Source organism: Fulvia fulva, chromosome 12, assembly GCF_020509005.1.
Source record: "Fulvia fulva chromosome 12, complete sequence".
Lineage (NCBI taxonomy): Eukaryota > Fungi > Ascomycota > Dothideomycetes > Mycosphaerellales > Mycosphaerellaceae > Fulvia > Fulvia fulva.
The window spans coordinates 1927801-1948878 of NC_063023.1; the positions used below are offsets into that span (position 1 = coordinate 1927801).

Consider the following 21078-nt stretch of genomic DNA (forward strand, 5'->3'; position numbering starts at 1 on the left):
TATCTATTAATACGCCTTAGAGGGCTGTTACCTCTTCGTATAGGGCTTCGATCGCTCTTATCGCGATAGGCGCGTACTCTAGGTTATATACCGGATATCTAGCCGATAATTATATTAGCGACTATGATCTAGTATAGTATATAGTAGAAGTAGGCCGTTTATAGGCGCTTTCTATTCTCTATAACTATATAGTTAGACTCCTCTAGTATATAGAGCTCTAGCTCAAGGGGGAAGAGTAGTATATTAGACGCGTTATATATTAACGCGTCTTCTAGTAGTATAAATATAAATAGATATAGCTCGTAATTAGGGTCCGTGTTGCCTATAATCTCCTTACGGTCTTCTACGGTAAGGGCATCTATTATCTACTACTATAGGGTGTCGTAGTAGTTAGTAGTGTTGTATACTAACTACTATATGTTGTCTTAAGTCACGTGATCTGTTACGTACTCGATTTGCCGGTCCTTTTAGTTATATATTACTAACTCGCGGTATTACAGCTAGTATAGTTCTTACCTAAGGAGCTTTTAGTAGGCGTCTCGAGGTTATTAGGTATACGGCTATTAAGCCTATTCTTCTACCCCCTCGGCCTATACTATGTCTTGCTCGTAGTAAGCGATATATAGGTCGTAGTATTGTTTAGGCTCTTTAGCCGGTTCCGCTATTACGATGTTCTTGATAGGGGTCGTATACCCTACTATTAGGCGTAATAGGTTATAGAACGTAGTCTTGTCGAAGAGGACGTCCTTGACTCGTATAACCCTATCTTTTAATAGGTCCTATACGCGGTAGATATTAGTAGAGTCGTATCCTATAAGGTAGCCTATAAGTGCTCTCTCTTAGAGTTTCTTGCTCTTACTAGGCGAATCTAGTCTATAGATAAACACGTATATAAGGGAGCTATATACTACTATATGACCTACGTTCGGAACTCGTCCTATTACTAATTCGAATAGGGTCTTCTAGCCCTTTAACTAGATAGGGGATCGCTAGAGGATGTATACCGCTACTATAGTATATTCTAGCTAAAGCTTTTCTAGCAATCGTACGTAGATACAAATAGTTCTACTTATAGTAATGATTAGAGCTCTAGCTCTTTCTACTAGGTCCTACGTAGGCGCGTATTCTGCGGTTACGTGCTATTTGATCTTGTTATTATTAATAACTAAGCGAAACACCTTCCCAATAGCGGGCTCGTTATCGCTATAGAAGTATACAAACGAACGACTAATAAAGTTAATAAAGCTTAGTAGGCTATTAAAGCAACCTAATACCGATTGCTAATCCCTGTTCTTAATAGTGAACTAGAAGTGTCTATAGGTATCTAGATCGTAGAAGTAGACGAGGTACCTATTACCGTTATAGGCGATAGTGAATTCTACTAAGTCTATAGCTATATAGCCGTATAGGGTCATTACCCTAATAGGCTAAGACCGATTATATACCTTATAATCTTTACTAAGCCTATATGCTCTATAATATGTAGTAAGGGGTGCGCTTAGACTATCGTTAATAATCACCCCCTTAACTCTAAGCGGTAACTACTTAATACGTTTAGCGCTAAGATAACTAAAGATTTGATACTACTAGCGGCTAGAGAGCTTTCGGTATTTAATAGGGGTCCTACTAGACGTAGCTATACCTTTAGTACCCCTAGTACTGTTTATGACTACGAGAACGGTGCGGTCACTATACTCTTAAGTAGTTAGAGATACTACGCTATTAGTAGGTTCATCGCCGATGTTTGTACCCCTACTAATAGTGCTAATAAAGTGCGCGTTACGTATCTTTTTAGTGACCTTTGGTAGTACTAGGCCCTCTTTTATAGGCTATTAGTAAATAATAGGTGACTTAGGTAGTATGACCACCTTAAAGAAAGGGATTGTACTAGTAGGGCGGTATAGGTCTATCAATTTAGTATCGTTATGCTATATTGAATTGCTACGTCCGTACTACTAGAGTCCGGCTCTTTCTATACGTATATAAGAGATGACGTTTATATAAAAGCCTAGGTAGTAAGCCACATCTAGTAAGGTAAATGAATAGCCCCTAATTAATATATAAACACGCCCTAACGCTACAATTAGAAAGGTAGTTGTTCTAGCCTAGATTTTTAAGGTGGTAAGGCGCTCTATAATAAGCTCTATACCCTCCTAGTCACAATGATTGATCACATAAGTGTCTAAACAGTTATTATATACCTAGTAATCCCTAAAGTTAACGCTAAACTTGCTAATTGAGCTAGAAAGAACAGTAAGGCCAACAAAGCCCTTATTGCTTAGTAATACCTTCTTCGTATTAGCTATAGCCTTGTTACGTTCCTAGTCCTTACGATTGTTACGATTTAACACGCTAAGTAGACGCTCGCCGTCGTCGCTTAAGTAGTAGTTAATAAAGTTTTTCTAGTACTTCTTCTACTACTCTAAGCGCTAATCCTTTACTAGGCGCTTGTCGGGGTTAATCACATCGTATAAGAATAGGCCCTTATAACAGGTATCCTTAGGCTCGCCGGTAATGTTCTAGTAGCCGCTTAGCCTATTATTGTCCTTGTCTTTGTTCTTATCGCCGCGGCTACTACTACGACCCTTATTACCGCGGCTATTACTACGGTTATTACTACGGCTACTACTACGGTCACCCTCCTTTTAACTAGCACCTATAGGTGCTGTTTTATCCTCTACTAAGGTTTCTCCGGAGAAGGTTACGAAGACTAATCGACCGTTAGTTATTACTAGTACGGTGTCGCGTATCTATTCGAGGTAACGCTTAGTAAGCTTTTGTAGTAACATTTTGTTACGCTTCTACTCGTTATATAGAGAAGCACGGTAGGCTAGAGCCTACTTCTACTAAATAGTAAGTAGGAAGTGTCTACTCAGGTCGTCGTACTCGGTATAGTTATACTTAAGTATCTTAGTCTATAAAACTAACTAGTCTTAGTACTAGTTATCGATTCTACGTACGCTAGCCTTCTAAAGCCTAGACAGCTTAAGCGTTAGCTACCGCTTACGTAGTATATCGTCTAGACTATACTAATCCTTAAGAGCCTAGTATTTCGCTCTAAGGGTATTCTAGCCGTATATTAGCTCTTACTCTAGCTCTGTTGTTATACGGATAAGGTAGGTAATAAGCTTTAATCGCGTAGTAGTAAAGATGTCGTATATCCATTGCCTTCGGTCTACGTCTATTTGTCGTAGCTTAATAAGATCTCTTAATATAGCGCCTCCTACCGTATACGCTTATTAGATTTCCTTAAACGTTAAGTAAGTAGGCTCTATTAGCTCGTTACTTAGTTAGTAAGGATCTATATACTTCTAGACATTTAAAGACTCTACGTAGAGCTCTAGCTAACGGTCAAACTTGTCCTATTAGTTATAGCTCTTTAGAACTACGGTACCCTAAGGTAGGGTACCGGTAGTTACCGGGGTTTCGGTAGTAGCTATAACTATAAAATAGGTTATAGGCTAGTAAAAGTTCTACGCGGGTTTACTAGGCCTAGGAGATACTACTATACTGGTTATAGTAGTAGTGCTATAACGATATAAACTCTGCTTTAGGGCTTCCTTATCGTAGCGAATGTTAATAAGCGCTAACCGGGCTTATAACTATTACGTTAGAAGTATAGGAAGTTATTATACTGGCTTATATAGGGTGTTTTAAAAGCAGGTTATATATTGTATATATCTATCTAGAATAGACAAGTGTTACTCTTAAAGAGGCTATAGGTGACTAATTAGTCACCTAATTCTTAGCGTACGTGGCCTCAAGTTTTAATAATAGGATGTTACCTATATATACGCTCGGATCGCGACAAACGAAGCTACTAACGAGCTCTAGTTCCTCTAGGTCGGAAAGGCGTCGTTTAACAATCTATTTCTTATTTAGGCTAATCTAGGCTCTAATAGACGATATCTAGTTAAGGTACTCGTCGTTCTAAGCGTTAGACTTTAGAATAGGGGGACCCCCTATCCTAGGCGCCTTACCTCTACTAGCTAGCTTATTATATAGGCTAAAGTTATCTTCGTCTAGGTAGTCCGCCCTATCTATCTCCGCGTCGCTATCGCGGTTAGGGCGGCGGTACGACCGAGTAGCTAGGGGTATAGCCTAAGTAGCCCTAAAGGTATCGTTTAGGCTAGTAGGCTAAGTCGCGTAGTTATTACCTAGGGCGCGACTATAGGCTAGGCCCTCTCCGACTAGATAAGTAGCGAAACCTTACTAATCCGGTAGGTAATAACCGCCTTAATTAGGGTATTAGTTAGTGTCCTCTATACTAAAGGTTTAAGTAGCCCGCCCCGTTCGTAGGAGCTAAGATAAGGTTAGTAAGGTTACCTCGCTTAGCTTTAGTACTAAGGTCCGACTGAGGGGTAAGTCAGAGACTTATACCTTAGGAGATTTACTTATAGGCTAATTCAACCTAATAGAAAGGCTGAAAGGAAGGAACGTAACTAGATGTGAGAACCTTGGCGAGTTTGAATCTGAGATACAGAAAAGCTACCTGAGAAAACTCTAAATACAAAGCTGAGCGCCAAGCCGGCGGTGTGTTCGGATAAGAACGTCACACGAGATCATCGGCATTCCACGCATTGCTTACCCTTGGGTGGTACTTGACTGCCGGCCTTGACCCTGAGGTACATACAGCTGACCTTGCAGGTATGCTGACCTGCAGTAGCGATTGAGTTCAGCCTGCACGAGTGTGACAGCGCTGCCCACAGCGATGACAACAGATCCATGTGCGACTTTACTTGCCAAATTCGGTTCAATGAGACTTGTATTTACAAAACGTCCTACAAACATGCGAATCTACTGGAGATCAAGCGCAATACGGACCCAAGCTATAGTCTACACACTTCCAGTCCTACGAAGCCTCCCAATCATGGTGCTATCACTCAGACTTGCCGCCAATGAGGTCCTCCTCGATCAACCACTCCTCCCGAACTCCATCGCGCGTGTCTACTGAAAATCCTGGGAACGCCATCAATGCTGTCTGAGGCTCATACGAAGTGTTGCCGTCCGCATCAAGTGCATCCCATAACCAGTCACCTTCCAACTTCGATGCCACCATCTGACTCTTCACTATGAGAGCTTCACGGCAAGCGTCAGCAAGTTGCCGATACATATCGGTATGCCAATCGCGGGCTGAATTGCTCGTATCAGTGTACTCATGCAGGTGCTCGCCAAGAGTCAGCAGTATTCCGGCTGCAAGCTGCTGTGCCTTGGGCTCCACGGTCGTGGCCACGAAGTGCTCATCATTTATCTGAGCCTGGCTCGCGAGCCACAACACCCTCTTGACAGGACGGCCATTGTCCCCACGAGGGTCGGCAACTGCCGCTGCGATGTAAGTACTGCTAGGTGCTGAGGCTGCTATCTGCCATGGTAGATCAACACTGAAAATCTTTGTCAAGAGCTGTGATGCTATCATGCTGCGCAGTAAGTCGGAGGGCTCAAACTTCTCGCGGAAGGCAAACTCCTCAATGACGACCATGTAGTCGTGCTCCGTGCTCAAGACGTGTCGGTACACCGCTTCAAGCGCTGGATATGGACTTGGTGCGATGGTGATGAGGCGGCCAGATGTTTGACCGATGTTTTCAAAGAAGCGCTGAGAGGTCTGGTCGATCATCTTGCTGAGGTTGTTGAAGGCTTCTTGGAGATCGGTAGAACTCATACCGGTCTTCTCGAGCGTCATAACATTGGCTGAAGCGGACTGTTGGATGGTAGGTGCGTTTGGTGGCATGGTATCGTCATGCTCTGGAGTCTTGGCCTGTTCTGCTACAGCCGCCAAGGCAGCCTCATGAGGTCTGTGGTCTTCCTTCTTTTGTCTCTTGCTAGGGGTCCAAACATCTGAGGCATTCGGAGAAGCCCTTTTAGCGGGACTGGTCGGCTTGATTTGATGCTCATCAGGCCTGCTGTCGCTCAGTAGCGGTCGGCCATCCTCGATGTCAGCTCTCCCAGCAGAGGTGTCAGCATCGGTGAGCTCGTCGACCTCAGAGCCTTCCTCCTCCTCGTCTTCGTCGGCGTCTACCTCGGAGCATGGCGGGGGTGGCTGCTCGTCACTGCCATCATCACCGTCGTCGCTCTGCTCGTATTCTTCGTCAAAGAAGTCATCCTCCTCACCCTCTATGCGAGTGCCTTGGCCGTTCACGCGAGAGGGCGGTCCGGGCGTACCAGCTCGATTTGCAGCACTCTTGATCTTCTTTGATGAGTGCTGCTCTGACCGAACGCTATCGTCAAAATCGTCGTCGTCGTCCGAGAGAGCAGGAGAAGTTCTCTTCTTCGGCTTGGTGGCGATGTTGATCTTGGCCGACTTCTCTTCGACGGTCGCGGATTTGGCTGCAGCGTTCCTCTTAGACTTCTTCACTTCAAAAGAAGACTCAACCTCTTCGTCGTCCAAAAGACCTTCAGATGCGTTGTCGTCCGCCTCTGTCACTTCACCTTCATCTGACACGTTGCCCGTGACCTCATCGATATCGTCAATCTCTGGGTCGCTGGATTGGGCCGCCTGTATCTCATCGTCATCAAGACTGAAATCGGAGACATCACTATCGATCTCGACCAGGCTCTCGGGACGAAGTCCTGATTGCTTTGACGTTGTTTTGAGCGCGCCGGCTGGCTTGGCATTCTTCTGGGCACCATTACGGGTTGTTCTCTGGCTGGGTTGGTCTGCTGCGGGTTTGGCTGTAGCTGGACGACTTGGCTGCTTCTTTGGTTGGTCGTCCATTGTAAGGAAGTTCTGCTTGGTATCGATATCCTCATCATAGTCGCCAGTGGGTCCATGGCGAGTCTTGTCCAGGGTTTCGATACCAGGCTTGCCTGTAGTCTTTTGTCGCTTGTTCGAGGTAGAAGCTGTTGAGAGGACATCTTTGCTGTCTCCTCCTGCTTCTCTGTCCCCATCTTCATCAACAGGCTTCCGTAAAGTCGATCTCTTCCTACCAGCTCTCGGTGCTGACTCTTGCTTCGAAGCTGTCGATTGTCCAACAGGTAGACGCGAAGGACGTCTGCCAGAAACCTCCTCAACAGCCACTGTTGTCGGTGGCGGCACTCCTACAGGTTTCGGAGCACTACGAATTGTGATCAAATAGTTCTGCTCAAAGTACACGCTGCCTCGCTTGAAGACCTCATTGATACCATTCGAGCCTGTGATGTCAATGTTCAAGCCAGACCTTTTGTGTCGTTCTGCGGCTTGCTTTAACGAGGTCCAGAGCTTGTACTGACCAACATCGTACAGGCCGTAAGAGTACTTGTCTGCATATTGGAGCTTCTGAGTTGTGATGAGAGTCGACAAGGCTTTCTTCTGGCTGCTCTCTGTGTCGAACTCGTTGGTGTGGGCATCGATGTACTCGAGAGCTTTAGCGATCGCGTACGCGTAAGGATCAGATGCGATACTGTCTTTTCTGGCCATCTCGGTGCTCAGTCTTTCTGCTGCTTAGGTTTGGTTCGTACCTCAGGAGCTGAACGAGAGGGATCTTATGCTTAACGAGCACAGCAAGGAATGATTGTGTAGCAAACTTGAACAATGCGCATGAGACAGTGGCGTATGCACATGCAAAATTCTGGAACCTGAGACATACGCTGCAATTGCAAGACGTCGATTCTGTCTTCTTGGCAGCGACGATATTTGACATCTAGCTTTGTTACAGACGGCGCGCAAAGGATGGTCGCAGCATCTTGTGCGAGTGTGTTCCAGACAAAATACATGGAAGATCTAGAGTAAGGCAGCAATAGCCGCCACAGCGAGCAGCTTGATGTGAAGCAGACCGTCATCCCTGGTGCCCCTGAGCGTGGCCTTCCTCGTCGCAGTATCAAGAGTGTCGGTGTTCTCGTTGAGGCCTAGAAATTCGGGAGCATCTGTTGGCTTTGAGCTCTTCGTAGCCACATGCTTGATCGTCTGCGTGTGTGTCTGGGCCTTCGAGGTCCGATGGTGTATAGATGACAGTCCTGTCTTGCGGCGTTTGGCGACTGCAATGCTAGAAGTACCACTGCTCGAGCCCAGAGTGCCTGCATTTTGGTCGTCGTTCAATGTCGAGGTATGACGACCTGAGTTTTCTGTAGAGCACGATTCGATCCAAGATTCGATGAGACTAGTCTTTTGGTGCTGTCTTGCGTCTTGTACCGTGGCACTAAGACGCCGCTTCTTGTTTGCGCTTCTCGTTCGGCCGGCCAGGTTCGGTGTATACTCATCGTCCGAGTCGGTCTGCGCCTCGATGAAGTCGATCAGCTCTTGGTCAATCTCGCTTTCTTCCTCACTATCGTCGCTATCACTGTCCACCTCCAGTTCGATGCCCTCGGCCGCCTCTGTCATCGCTTTCAGGTAGTCATCGTCAAGCATTCCGCTACCACGCTCGAACAATTCGTCGACCGCAGACTTTCCCGGGCGAATATCCTCGCCATCTTTGCCGTGATGTCGCATAATGGCAACGAGAACGCTTCTGAGTGATTTCTCGTCATGGCATGTGTGTCCATAGGTGCTGCTGTAGTAGCGGAACTTGTACTTTGACGTCATATTCTTGAGAAAGGAGTCTTGCTGTGACCTGCTGGCGATCTTGCCAGGATCTGCATCGATGTCAGCTAGGACTTTGGCTACAGCTGCTGCGTTCGCTGGTGGAGACATTGGGAGGCTCTTTTCACGTTTCGTGACTGATGTTGTCGATTTGCAGTCTTAGTGATTGGTGGTACGCCGAAGGGAAGGCCTGTGACAATCATCGTGTTTGCTACCTAGCGTTAGTCAAAGGACTAGTCATCCTGTCTCATGCTATCGCGCGTTAGTGCGCAGGGTATCTCAACAAGACGCAAACTCGTCAACCGTGGCGGTGTGAAAGGGATATCAGCAACGCGGTGCGTACAGCTTCGAGGGGAATGGGCGAATGATGGTATCGGTCAGATGGTGTGACGTTAGGTAGAGGAACCTTGGAGTAGAGTTGGCCAAAAAATACTCCCTAACATTTCCATGTGGCGCCAGGCGGAACGTTATGCCCAACGTTAGGTTGAGGAACCCGACTTTTACTCCTTGTCCAGGGCGGCAAGTAGAGTCGGTCATGAAGTACTCCTCAACATTGCCTCGCATGTTTTCACGACCGAGTATAGCTCTTGGCAGGTCCTCTTGTGTACATGTTTCCAAATCCAAAATGCAGTTCAACTGTTCAACTCGTGCTCACACTGCCTGCGTCTTCATGCTGTCTGCCTGCTCAGACTCATTGGATGCACGGGTCGAGCGATGGTCTCATGAGAGGAAGCATTGATGCATCCCGTCGCGTGCTGCGCACCCGCCTTGTACTCGACATAGCCGTGCATTTTGCACTCTTCTTGGCGTCCAACCTCAGTATGTGGGATAGCTCGTTCGTCGAAGCACTTCACAGTATGCAGCGAAACAGGCCGGTCAGTGAATGTTGGAAGGAACATGAAGGAGAACGGAGGACTCTCTCTGGTTGTTGGAGAACTCACGGAGCCAGCCGCTGGCGTCCGCCTCGTGTCGCCCAATCTTGAGGCTTGAACCTTATCGACACGTCGGTTGCTCACCGCACACCAAAAGGCAGCCAGCTCTCCGCGGTCTTCATGTGATGCCTTGAATGCAGCAGATACTTCGTCAGCTTCACTGCTTGACGCCTACCCGCTCACTACTGACTCGCAACGTCTTGATCACGTGTCGCTCGTTCTCCGACATGGCGCCAACCGGTACGACCGCCAGCGCGAATCCTCGACGCATACCCAGACCATAATCCTAATTCAGCTCGGTAGGCACAGAGCAGCCTCGTCCCATCGTCGTTTCCGGTCCGTCAGGCTCTGGAAAGTCTACACTCCTCAAGCGCCTCTTCGCGGCATATCCCGGTCGCTTCGGTTTCTCCGTATCGCATACCACTAGGCAGCCACGGAACGGTGAAGAGGATGGCAAGGACTACAACTTTGTGACAAGAGAGGACTTCAAGAAGCTGGTAGATGAGGATGGCTTCATAGAGCACGCGCAGTTCGGCAGCAACCTATATGGCACTAGTGTGCAAGCTGTGAAGAATGTGGCAGAGCAGGGGCAGAACTGTATCTTGGATATCGAGATGGAGGTATGTCATAATACAAGCGAGACAGTGCGGATGTATCCATTAGCCTGTCGCTGACTGTGTTACAGGGTGTCAAGCAGGTCAAGAAAAAGGACCTCAATGCCCGCTTCGTCTTCCTCCAGCCACCCTCCGTCGAGATTCTGGAGAAGCGACTCCGCGGTCGTGGAACTGATAAAGAGGAAGCTATTCTGGAGCGTCTGAAGCAGGCAGAGAAGGAGATTGAGTTCTCCAAGACGCCTGGCGTGCACGACCAGATCATTATCAACGATGATCTGGAGAAGGCTTGGCAAGAGTTCGAGGCGTTCTGTGTGCCAGACAAGAAGTAACTTCAATCACCAGATGCTTTTGTCAGTACACCACAAGGCGTCTCGTGAGCCAGCATAGACAAAGCCTTGAAGCTATTATGGGAACTCCAGAGATCCAAACAAACTGCAGCGAATGTGACATGGACGTTGCTATAGGCGTCGACGCCCTGTACCTCAATCCGGTCATGCTGGAAGTAATCAACCTCCTAGCTACCAATGCAGCAACAATAGACACGGTCGTAAAAGCCCTCAAGGCGTTCGGAACAAGGTGTCAATAGAGATCGATCCTTTGTCCAACCCCAGCTTTCCCTTTCACTTTCATGCTTTGTACAAGTACAAGTCTTGGCGACAGCCAACCAATCTTCACGATCGAGGTAGGACTACCAGACACATCCTCAACAGCATTGCCGTCCCATCCGATCAGTCCACTGACCAAGCCCATCACGTCAAAATGCGATTCTCCATCACGACCCTCTCCCTCCTCGCGCTCTTCAGCTTCGTCTCGGCCGAAGCCAACGCCATCCCCAATGCCGACCCAGTAGCGGAGCCCAATGCTGCTCCTGATGCTGAGGCTAACACTAACAACCTCTGGAACGCTATCAATGGCGCTGCCAAAGCGAAGCAAGCCGCCGCTCTCAACCTAAAGAACTTCGGCATGTTCGGAGCCATTGGCTTTCCCAAGGAGCAGACTTGGAGGCAGAAGTGTAAGAAGAAGAATCCCAAGATTGAGCATGTGATTGCGAAGTTTTGTGAGAGGGGAACTGGTAAGTGATCCCTTGGAGGCATTTTCGTGCGGAAGAGATGCGTCAAAGATGTGAGAGAATGTGCTCATGTCCAGGATAGGTGGCAAAGGCGGCGTGACCGTGCCAAACAAATACCCAAGCGGCGGCATGTGTACAAACATTGACCCCAAGGCTGCAAACCATGCACCTGATGGTAAGGGCAATCCGCATGTGAAAAAGCAAGTCCAGTGGTGTACGAAGATTGGAAGTAAGAAGAAGAAGTGCAAGGTAAGTGGCAACCATCTCACTCCAACTCTCCCTTCATGTACACACCATGTCTGAATGCGATTATATCACTCGCTGACGATCCGTAGCCTTTCCGCATTTCCAAGGACATGTGCATGGGCAAGCTCTTCCAGGTGTGTGCCAAGGGCGATAATGAAGGCAAAGGGAAGGCGGCTGAGAATGGAGGCTGTCAGGTCTATAGGACTGGGAAGATCAACTACTCGAACAATTGGGTGGGCGTTGGGAGGAACCCGTTCTATGACGGCTGGACGGCGGCTGGTTTTTATTGATGAGGATCGGATTTCAAGGGACATGTCCATACAGCCATGGGCAAGATGTCTCCCTTCTGTTCTACTAGTAGCTCGTGATTGTCTTGTCTTTCTTACGTACCTGTAGCAGCTCTAGGCATCTTCTGCGACTTTGTAGCGACCGTACCAATCGTCCCTGGCCATCACAAACCCCCAGCCAAACCTAGCAGCCAATTGTTGTGAGGTATACTCTTTCTCTGATTTCTCGTCCACATGGCAGATCTCCCAATCACGAGAGTCCTTTTCGTCGTCCTGGTCCGATCTGGCGAGGTGAACTAATTGAGTTTTGACAGCCAAGCCTGTGACTTGACCGCGGCTCAACCAGTAGCGACGAGGCAGCGATGGTACGTCTTCGAAGCGGCAGGTATGCGGCAGAGCGATTCGTAGGACTCGAAGATCTACGCACTGCTGGAGAATCTGTATGCATGCGAGACGGGCCTGCTCGAAGCGGAGTGGTGCTGTAGCTTTGATGGGTAAATCGACCTTCCTGATAGCAGCCGGGCGTTGGCGTGCACCTGAGTCCGTGCCATGAACCACGGAAGAATCCCACGAATCAACGTCCTCGTCGTGACCTCTCCAAGGCACGCAGACCGTCAGATGACCAAGGCGCGCCGCATTCTTGTGCCCAATCATCGTTAGGAAAGAGTGCAGGACATACCAGCCGAGAGAGTTGGTGAAGCGGAATTGGTTCTCCCCGTAAAAGATGTCGGTAGCTTCGCGATTGATCTGTTTGTTGACTCGCGCAATATTGAGGACGCCTTGCAGCTTCTTCCGATGTTCGTGTGCCATGTGGTATGCGGATTTGACCTCATACTCGTCACCAGCTTTCGGTGCCCACTCCACAGGTTGCTCAAGCACAAGCGTAAGACGATATATACGGTTTCGCAGCTCTCCCGGGAGCTCCAGGAACTTGGATCTGGTACGTTGGAAGGGCTCCTCTGATCAGCGCGAGTACAAGCTCCCTTCATGCTCAATGTGACTGACGTAGTTGCTCGCGTGAACACGCTCGTTGTACAAGATTCGATGTCGGCCATACTTCGCGAGTGCCTCGCGAGCAGGAGCACAGCTTGCCGGACGATCTCTGGTGTAGTCGTCCGTCTCGAGTCTTGCTGTGTAGACCCGGACTCTGTCTTGCTTCGTCTTTCGTGCTGTTATTCGGTCTTCAGGTCGCATGTAGACCGGTCGAGGAGAGAATCTAGCAACCAGGCCGTCTGAAGTGCGGTAGAAGGGCAAGATGATAGCTTGCGTATTGCCATAGTGTGTGACGCCGTCAAGGTCGTCCTGTGAAGCATCTGGTGTGGCAAGGCGCCTATACAAGGGTCAATGATATCCTTTTTGGAATCAAAGGTGCATGTGTTACATCTTATCCATGTCTTCACTTAAGTGGTCTGTTTGCTGCATGCTTTGTCGTGCTTGGCCTTGGTCAAGAATGTGCCGTGAGGTGTCGGCATCTCTGCCTCGACCTCGAGGGCCATGCGCCATGTTGCGTGTTTTGGATGTTTAGGCGACTGTGCTTAGAAGAGAGTGACAAGACCGCTGCGGCTCTTTTATGGGTTCCATGCTCGGCTCAATAGTGCCCCGTGCGAAGAGGATATTCGAAAAGCCATCACATGCTTGGTGTTCGATTTCACCGTTCATCTGAATCGCTACTTTCGGCCTTGGCCTGCCCTGGAGCTGTGCAATCTGCAACTTTTCATTTATCTGCTTGGGATATGATCATCAGGAGGATGCATTGAGAGCAGATGGTGGTATCGATTCGTGGCGAGCGCTGCGTGTCAGATACAGCGTCCGTGCGTAGGCCTCATGCCGTACAAGGGCTCCGTGGTGAAGAATTGTGACAGTGTCTCGCAGATGTGCCAGGCATTGGCATGCAAAGACACCGATATCATCGTGTCCACGGTATAGGAGAAGAAGAAGAAGACGACTTCGAATGAGAGGTTGTAAACTAAAGGGGTGGCCGTCGATACCAGAGCCGGACTGTCTTTTGACTGCTGCAAGAGCGATAGAAAGGCTTAGCGATCGCTGGAGAAGTGGGAGCAATCAAGGCACTATAGTATGCTTTGCTTCGAGCGCACCGAGAGTGTCAAAGGGACTGCATCCATCTTACAGCGCTCGCTGATACTGTCTTTGATAGAGAGCACGAACGTTGGTGACATGTTTCGCACACAACTCAGGGCTCCTGCCGATGAACCGAGGAGCTTGACCTCATTGGCATCCTTGTTCCACTGCTCTCCAGTGCAAGTTCCCGAGACACACGACACCAATGCGATGACCTCGCCGACATGGCAGAATCAAGTCGTCCCCGCGCGTCTTGCCTTTCTCGCCATCTACAACCCTGCCCTCGGCCCCAGCGATGAAACGTTCCACCATCAGCTCGTCTTCTACTACAACCGCGCCGCCCACGATGCACGCGTCGCATCGAGAAAGAGCAGTCGCAACGATGCAGCAGGCGGAGACGCGATACGCGCGTTGGAGAACGAGAAGCTGAGGCAGATCGGACTGGCGCAAGGCATGGTATGTTACTGGAGTGCACCATACATCGAGCAGTGGCTTAGACCACAGTGCAGTCTAGGAGACATGCACTGCACGAGGCGCTTCACTGCGCTGCTTGCACCATAGTCTCCGACACTGCTACCTCCCTTCCGCGTATGGCTAACACCCTTCTTTTTGTAGGTCGACTTTGCACGGTAGGTCAGGTCGTGGTAACGAGATACGAATGAAGCTGCGCAGGAGTGACTGAGAGCCCAGATAGGAGCTTCGCAGATGGACAGCCTGTCGACTCCGTCGATACGGAAAAGAGTCGCATCATCCTCCATGAGCTAGAAAATGGCTGGTGGATCCTTGCAGTAGGCACATTGCAACGCACATCTGGGCATTGCTTATGGTAACAGTCAATCGATCTCACACGACTGCCCACTCTGCCAACATCATCGCCAGAGAACCCCAAGAAAGGCGGCGAAAAGCCAGCAGCGAAGCCAGGTGTCGAGTATTCTTCACGAGAAGTCAGCCCGCCCGCGCTTCTCCTGCAACAGATCCTACAGGCGCACTACATCTTTTCACTGCACCATGGGCCATCGTTGTCTGAAATGTTCGTCAAGCTGCCCAGAGAGAAGTTCTGCAGCACACTGGACAGATTCTGGGCACGGTTTGCACGGACCTGGGATGTGTTACTGCACGGCAATCCAGCTGCGGACGTCTTTAGCGCTCTCAAGTTGTCCAGCGGCGGTGAGCTAGGCATGGGTGTAGGTGAAGAGGAATCGGGCAGTGGAGAGCGAGATGTACTGGAAGACCTCACACGACGAACAGAAGGTCTGGTAGATCTGGTCGTCGCACGATTCGGAGATCCTCCACCTACGAAAGACGACTCTTCTGTGAGCGATGCGGAGGCACTGCCGTGGCTCGGCGGAGGCAACCATCCCTCTGCGTCTGATGGCATTGTGTTTGGTGGTATCAACGCGATCACCCGCCCTTCTCTCCGAAATGTCTCGTTATGGATGCGACAGATCTACACTTACGGAGACTATGCCTACGGTGTTCGCGACAATCCTGGTAGAGAAAGACGCAAGCGGAGACGCCCCAATGTACCCAGGACTGTTGTCAGAGATGAGCGGGATGCAGATGAAGAGCCTCCTGATGCGAATGGGCACGGCAAGGGTGTGCACAATACACAAGGAGTCAGCTCAAAAGACCATGCTACGCAAAAGTCTAAGCGCAGCAGAGCCAAGGGCAGCCAGAGTGCGCCAGTGTCGGGCGATCCTTTCACCGGCACTCCAGATGCAGCACAAGATGGTCATCATCCTGGCATACCTCCACCCATCGTTGCAGCGGCGCAACGCTCTCTCAATAGTGCAACCAGGAACGCTAAGACTGGTCAGCAACAGCAGAGCGTGGACGACTCCAACACGACGCTTGGCATACCTGATCAATATATGAAGTACATGACTTTTGGCTTGAGCACTTTGATGAAACCAACACGCCCGGAGCCCCCGAAGAGGACCTCGACCAGTAGTTCGGCGACAATCAAGGCATCAAAGGAAACGTTGGCTAAGTTCAGGACCACCGAGGCAGTCGTCGAGGACGATGAGGAGGCTTTGGACATGACTCAGATTGACCCAAACCCTGACGGCCAGACATTACAGGACAAGATCATGACACAGAAGCGCCAAGAGGAGAACGGTCTGTTTGTCATCGGTTTGAAGGGCGAGCTGAGTAACATTCCTGAGGACCCGGATGCAAGCATAGAGGATATCGATGACCAATCAGACAGGCTTCGCAACATTCTCAGAACAATACAGGTCGAAGTCGTACCGAAGCCGACTGAACGTCAGGATCAAAACGAATTGCAGCGTACCTTGAGTGACGCCGGCCTTGACGCTGGCACGGACGACCCGCTCAACTACAAGCGTCTGCGAGTACTCGTATACGTACATCGACCTTTCATGTATTGCTTTCTGTTTGAAAGCAGGGCACACTCGCTCAGCATTGCGAGCTTCTATAAAGAGCTCCATCGCAGCCTTGAACCGATCCACAGGCCGTTGGTAGCATCCACGAGCCCATCACGAATAATGCAGCGAATACAGGAGACGCAGGTCCAAGCTTCAGAGCCGTCCTCTGACACTGCTAGCATCACTAGCGGAACAACGTCTACGAAAGCGGTTGAATCGAAGCCGATATACGACCTCATATATGACCCGGCATTACTCACGGTGCACACTACTATTCCGAACATTCCTGATCCGGGAACACCTGCTGCCGAAGGCATAGTCTCAAGCAAGAAGGAAGCTGGTTTCCTTCAATCGCAAGAGTGGACGCGAGTCGAAGCATTGAATGTCCACAGTCAGATCCTCAACAGTCTTGCCAGTACACAGCGTAGTCACAGCGAGTACGAAAGGACCAGCAAAACAAGTCGTGGCTGGTGGGTCGTCTGGATGAAGCTACCACCTTCGAAAACTCGAGACACATCTGCAGATGGTGACAAGGTCGGAGCTCGACAAGACGCGGCTCAAGGCCCCGGTATCGAAGAGTCAGCATCATCTTCTGGGTTTCCAGCCACCCTCCGCAAAGAAGAGTCCGACGACACTGTCCAAGCCAGTATGGAGACATCTAAGCGATTTCTCCAAAGCACCATCACTGCTCAGAAGCCGAAGCCAAGCATGAACCGGGTTGCGTTCCTCGTCAGGAAGGCGAGTGATGCTGTGCCGGTGCAGAAGGCTTCTACAACCAGTCGAGCGGCGAGTAGCATGTGGCAGACTTTGTCACTACGACCTGCGAGCACGAGTGATGAGGCTACGGGTGGTGCTAATGCGGGCTGGGGACCTGCTGCGCTTGTGGGTGGCATTGGGGTTGATGCGAGGAAGTATGTTGAGGGGTTGTTACAGCTGAATCGATAGCAGGGTTATCAATTCAGAGCCGGCTATCCAAGTCATTACTGCTCAGGTCCCTCATATGTGTCGGTGCAACAGAGTCTAGCCCAGCTCAGTCAGACCATGAGGGCTGTAAGCCTGGCAATCACGTTAGCTTTGACATCCCATGATGATCGATGGTAGCAGTACTCACGACACAGACTCTCGTATCATGACACCAGAGGGCCTCTAGGCGAGGGCGATGGGCTCATTCTCCACTGCCCTCTCCTCTCATCTCCGCCTCGACCTTACGAAGCGTCTTGATATACCACCTCACTCGGCGAGCCTTGTAGACACGGAACCATGCGTCGGAATTCTTCCGGGTGTTGGCGAGCCGCTTAGCAGGTACTCCTTGTAAACTTGCAGGGCTGCGCTCCTCATGAGGCTCTGTGGCCCACACGACCAGGTGCAGTAGCCGATTCATTATCGCTTACTCCTCGAAGCTGAGCTTCGGCGATTCATCCTCCCCTTCCTCCTCCTCTTCTTCCTCCCTCCTTAGAGTTTGGAAGAAGTCCTCCCACATCTGATGATACAGCTTCCGACCACCGCACTCGTCAATGTCATACTGGAGGAGCATGTTGGTAACATTTTCAGCTTCCTTCGCGCACTCCTCAAGCTCGGACTTATGCTTATGATAATCCATCTGCCAGGGATCCAGATCGCGGTTTTGCGGAGTGATGGTCAACTGCCTCTTCATGCTGTAGATGTGACTCTTGTACATTTTGATCGATTCATTGCGCACCGCATGGCATGTGTCGAGGAGTGGAGCCTGGAGACCTTTGCGGTCTTTTCTGCGGATAGTGATCTTGAGCTCGAAGGCTGAGATGTAGAAGGAATAGACGATGATGCGGAGTTCTGGCGGTAGGTCGAGGAGGCGGAAGACTGCGGTTCTTTCTGTTGGATGGGGACGACATGGTATCCAAGCGGTCTTTGAGTGGTTGTAGGGTGGTTCTTAAGGGAGTTGGTGGTCGAAGCGATGTCGAAGGTCTAAAAGGCTGGTGCTGTCAGTATGAAAGAGTGGCCATGACACTGAAGATGCTCTGCGCTCGATTGAATGACAGATTTCATTCGCCAACCTATAGCACGTGCCAAAACAGCGCCACCCATGCTGCTTAGCATGTGCTCGCGTGCGAAAGTGAAGTACGCAGAGCATGTGAAGGACACTGACTATGCGTTTGCCAATCTCCGCATTTCCGTTCCGTCCAGTTGAGGGTCAACCCCCCCCCAACTGTCTATGCTCAACAACGTGAATCAGATGAATTTCTTCTCCAATACCCATCCTAGGATCTGTCATTTAGCAGTGCAGCCCCTGCCTTCCTCTTGCCCTCCTCCACCCGTTCCTGGCTAACCATTCCTCTGATACTGCATACGCCGAGTTTCTCCCACCGAGTAACATTCGCCTCCGAAACTGATTGAGCCGTGTCAATACGTGCCCATCCGTCTGCACACAACTTTGCGAGCTCAGTCTCGAATGTCGGGATGTAAATGCCCAAGCCTGGGTATGCCTCTAGCACAGTCTCCACAGCTTTCTGCCCAATGTCGAGTTCCCTTTTGGCGTGGTCGGTGACTGCGTTGAGATGCTTTTCGTAGACGGCGAGTGCTTCTTCGTAGATTTCGAAGCACGTGTAGAGGAGAGCTGGATTGCGGTCGTACAGGCGAATCTCTGGCTCCTCGAGCGGAAAGACCTGCTCGTAGATCTCGAGGCGAAGCTCAGCTGGCAGCTCGAGAAGGTGACATTTCTTGTCGTCTAAGTCTAATGACTGGGTGTTGTTTTCGGTAGTCGACATAGCTGCAGGAGAGGCGGGAGTCGTGGACGTGTGTGATGTGTCGACAGTGGTATGCGCTAAAGTAATCGCATGTCAGCGTAGTAAGGAGAAAGAGCCGAAGCAGTCATGTAGTTAGAAGCCTTTCTACTGCAAGTGTAAGCCGCCTTTGTCATGATCTCGAAGACCGACCCTCGAGGTTCATTCACTTCCCCGGTGATCATGAGTCATTAAGCGCGTATGCACGTGCATTGGTCGCGTGCTAGTTGCAGGTGGTTATGTACAATACTGCAAGCACATCATGATGTACACTGCACGCCTAGCATCACTGGCTGGAAGCCCTTGATGACGGGTTCGTGGGATGTACGATACGGCCATACTTTCAGACAATCCGACCCAACCTATGTAGTCTCAGCCAGCTCCATCTCACTAACGAGCAATATACAGGTATCCTGCAAACCGGCAACCTTCTGCTGATTCAGCCCTTTGTACTCGGTCGTTGACAACATATACGCATAGTGCCATACACTGTCGTACTGCGTCAAATTTGCCTCGTCCCATCTTTCGCCACTTTTCTCGGTCGAGCTGGTGTTGCCATTCCCGGCGTTGTGCTTCATATCACTAGCGACAGGACCCATGAACTTGACGCTGGCACCCGCAGTGCTGCCGAAGCTTTGCTTGAAGCCATCCATATACGAGTCGTGCGCGCTTCGATCGTTGTTGCTATATTTGAACAAGTTGAAGAAGCTGACTGGAGCATTCGCAACGGAGGTGGGCAAAGCTGAAGATAGAAACTTCGCCATGCTTGAGTCGAGATGTAGTTCGCCCGGCTTCAATGCTCCTGGTTGCGTCTCAACGATGGCGTCCTGTGTAATTGATCCAGTACCAGGCCACTCGACTGGTAGTGGAGGAGTGTTGCTCGAAGGTGTTGGTCTTTGGCTAGCTTGTCCCAGCAGCTTCTCAAATTGCGACTCTCCGAGCGAGACGTTGATTGATACGTGTGCCGGCACAGAGTCCTCGCGGAAGCTTAGTTGCAAGTTACCCGGGAGCATCATGAAGAGATCCCATTCCTGAGACAGCAGCTCACTTTTGTTGAGATCGTGAGGTTGGTGGACCCATCCATGAGGTATGCCCTTCAAAAGAACTGGAGCATGATCGGCCAGAAGCTGGTTGATGACCTTCTCAGGTGGTATGCCTTTGACGAGCGAAATGAGGTGGATCGTGCATTCAGGCATTGTAGCGAGTGTATGGGGATCGAAATGCAGTCGGAGTAATGGCTTGAGGTCTTGTCAGTAACGAGATCTGCACTGCTAGTCGTTAGTGGCGAGCAGAGCTTTGGAGCTCAAAATGACGTCGAGAAAGCTTCCCGCTTCCAGGAGGTGACCATGATTCAGGTACATATGTAGGACAGCCTGTTCCAGATACGACATCCAACTCCCTGTGAAGGACTTGGGCAGCAGTGTGTCGCTGGGTAGTGCGTGCATCGGGTCGAAGCACGAACGTGAGCGGCACTGTATGGGTTGCACCGCTTGAGGCAGTGCTCCGTGCACAGATGCTTCTGCTTCGCATGTCAACATCAGATAACTGTGTCTTTTCGGCAGTCTATGGCCTTTTCGAGATTGCAGGGCTTCAACTCCTCGTGGTGAGGCGGTATCACTGAGCCGGTACCTGCCTGGTGTTGCGGCAAGAGTGCCAGAGATGGCAGTCGTGGGTCGTCACTGGGGGAGCATCATGTTCGGCTTCTCGACAAGCTGAAGGCTGCGCAATATGGCTTCGATGTGCCGACGACAGTTCTGTCAGAGAGGCAATGTCCAGTGATGTCGGTGTTGATGCCAGGGGTGCGGAAGAATTCCTGACTAACACACGTGGCCCGAGCTTGCTCCGCACCTCTTCTCGCCAAATTTGCTCGGTGATCTCTTCTTCCTTTCTTCTTCAAGTTGATAAAAAACCATGGCTCCCTATACCGTGAGTAAAGTCAGGCACAGAAGCCTTAACGAGACACCTGAGATATACCCAGGACGCTTATTATGGCTTCTGCCCCCTTCGTTGGAGACACCCAGGCTAACGTACCTTTTCTTTAGCTTGTCTAACCTTACCATCAATAGGTTAACGCATATTCCTGTGTGAGCGAGATCAGATCTCAGCCTTTCATAATCCTGGCGTTCGCCGATGCACTTCGTTGCTGTGGTACGACAGATTCGCTTCTGGCATACAAACCTCCCACTTCGCGATTCAAGAGATGGTCGACGAGGA

General features: G+C 50.1%; 9 protein-coding genes across 9 annotated transcripts; 3 read left to right on the plus strand and 6 right to left on the minus strand.

The window, feature by feature from the left end:
* Positions 1–4879: 4879 nt before the first annotated feature.
* CLAFUR5_13880 (uncharacterized protein) lies at positions 4880–7393 on the minus strand (the record flags this gene model as incomplete). Its single annotated transcript, XM_047913028.1, has 1 exon — positions 4880–7393. The coding sequence occupies one exon, from the start codon at positions 7391–7393 to the stop codon at positions 4880–4882; it is 2514 nt and encodes an 837-aa protein (XP_047768987.1).
* Positions 7394–7696: 303 nt separating this feature from the next.
* On the minus strand, positions 7697–8602 carry CLAFUR5_13881 (uncharacterized protein; the record flags this gene model as incomplete). Its single annotated transcript, XM_047913029.1, has 1 exon — positions 7697–8602. The coding sequence occupies one exon, from the start codon at positions 8600–8602 to the stop codon at positions 7697–7699; it is 906 nt and encodes a 301-aa protein (XP_047768988.1).
* A 955-nt stretch (positions 8603–9557) lies between these two features.
* Positions 9558–10366, plus strand: CLAFUR5_13882 (Guanylate kinase; the record flags this gene model as incomplete). The annotated part of the gene is made up of 3 exons (XM_047913030.1): positions 9558–9663; positions 9727–10043; positions 10109–10366. The coding sequence occupies 3 exons, from the start codon at positions 9558–9560 to the stop codon at positions 10364–10366; spliced, it is 681 nt and encodes a 226-aa protein (XP_047768986.1).
* Positions 10367–10796: 430 nt separating this feature from the next.
* On the plus strand, positions 10797–11642 carry CLAFUR5_13883 (uncharacterized protein; the record flags this gene model as incomplete). Its single annotated transcript, XM_047913031.1, has 3 exons — positions 10797–11109; positions 11189–11355; positions 11442–11642. 3 exons carry the CDS (start codon positions 10797–10799, stop codon positions 11640–11642), a joined length of 681 nt encoding a protein of 226 aa, XP_047768696.1.
* Positions 11643–11753: 111 nt separating this feature from the next.
* Positions 11754–13142, minus strand: CLAFUR5_13884 (uncharacterized protein; the record flags this gene model as incomplete). The annotated part of the gene is made up of 3 exons (XM_047913032.1): positions 11754–12593; positions 12645–12969; positions 13021–13142. 3 exons carry the CDS (start codon positions 13140–13142, stop codon positions 11754–11756), a joined length of 1287 nt encoding a protein of 428 aa, XP_047768985.1.
* A 1604-nt stretch (positions 13143–14746) lies between these two features.
* Positions 14747–17050, plus strand: CLAFUR5_13885 (uncharacterized protein; the record flags this gene model as incomplete). The annotated part of the gene is made up of 1 exon (XM_047913033.1): positions 14747–17050. One exon carries the CDS (start codon positions 14747–14749, stop codon positions 17048–17050), a length of 2304 nt encoding a protein of 767 aa, XP_047768756.1.
* Positions 17051–17492: 442 nt separating this feature from the next.
* Positions 17493–17783, minus strand: CLAFUR5_13886 (uncharacterized protein; the record flags this gene model as incomplete). Its single annotated transcript, XM_047913034.1, has 1 exon — positions 17493–17783. The coding sequence occupies one exon, from the start codon at positions 17781–17783 to the stop codon at positions 17493–17495; it is 291 nt and encodes a 96-aa protein (XP_047768983.1).
* Positions 17784–18342: 559 nt separating this feature from the next.
* Positions 18343–18849, minus strand: CLAFUR5_20369 (uncharacterized protein; the record flags this gene model as incomplete). Its single annotated transcript, XM_059463205.1, has 1 exon — positions 18343–18849. The coding sequence occupies one exon, from the start codon at positions 18847–18849 to the stop codon at positions 18343–18345; it is 507 nt and encodes a 168-aa protein (XP_059319184.1).
* A 377-nt stretch (positions 18850–19226) lies between these two features.
* CLAFUR5_13887 (uncharacterized protein) lies at positions 19227–20060 on the minus strand (the record flags this gene model as incomplete). Its single annotated transcript, XM_047913035.1, has 1 exon — positions 19227–20060. One exon carries the CDS (start codon positions 20058–20060, stop codon positions 19227–19229), a length of 834 nt encoding a protein of 277 aa, XP_047768984.1.
* Positions 20061–21078: the final 1018 nt, after the last annotated feature.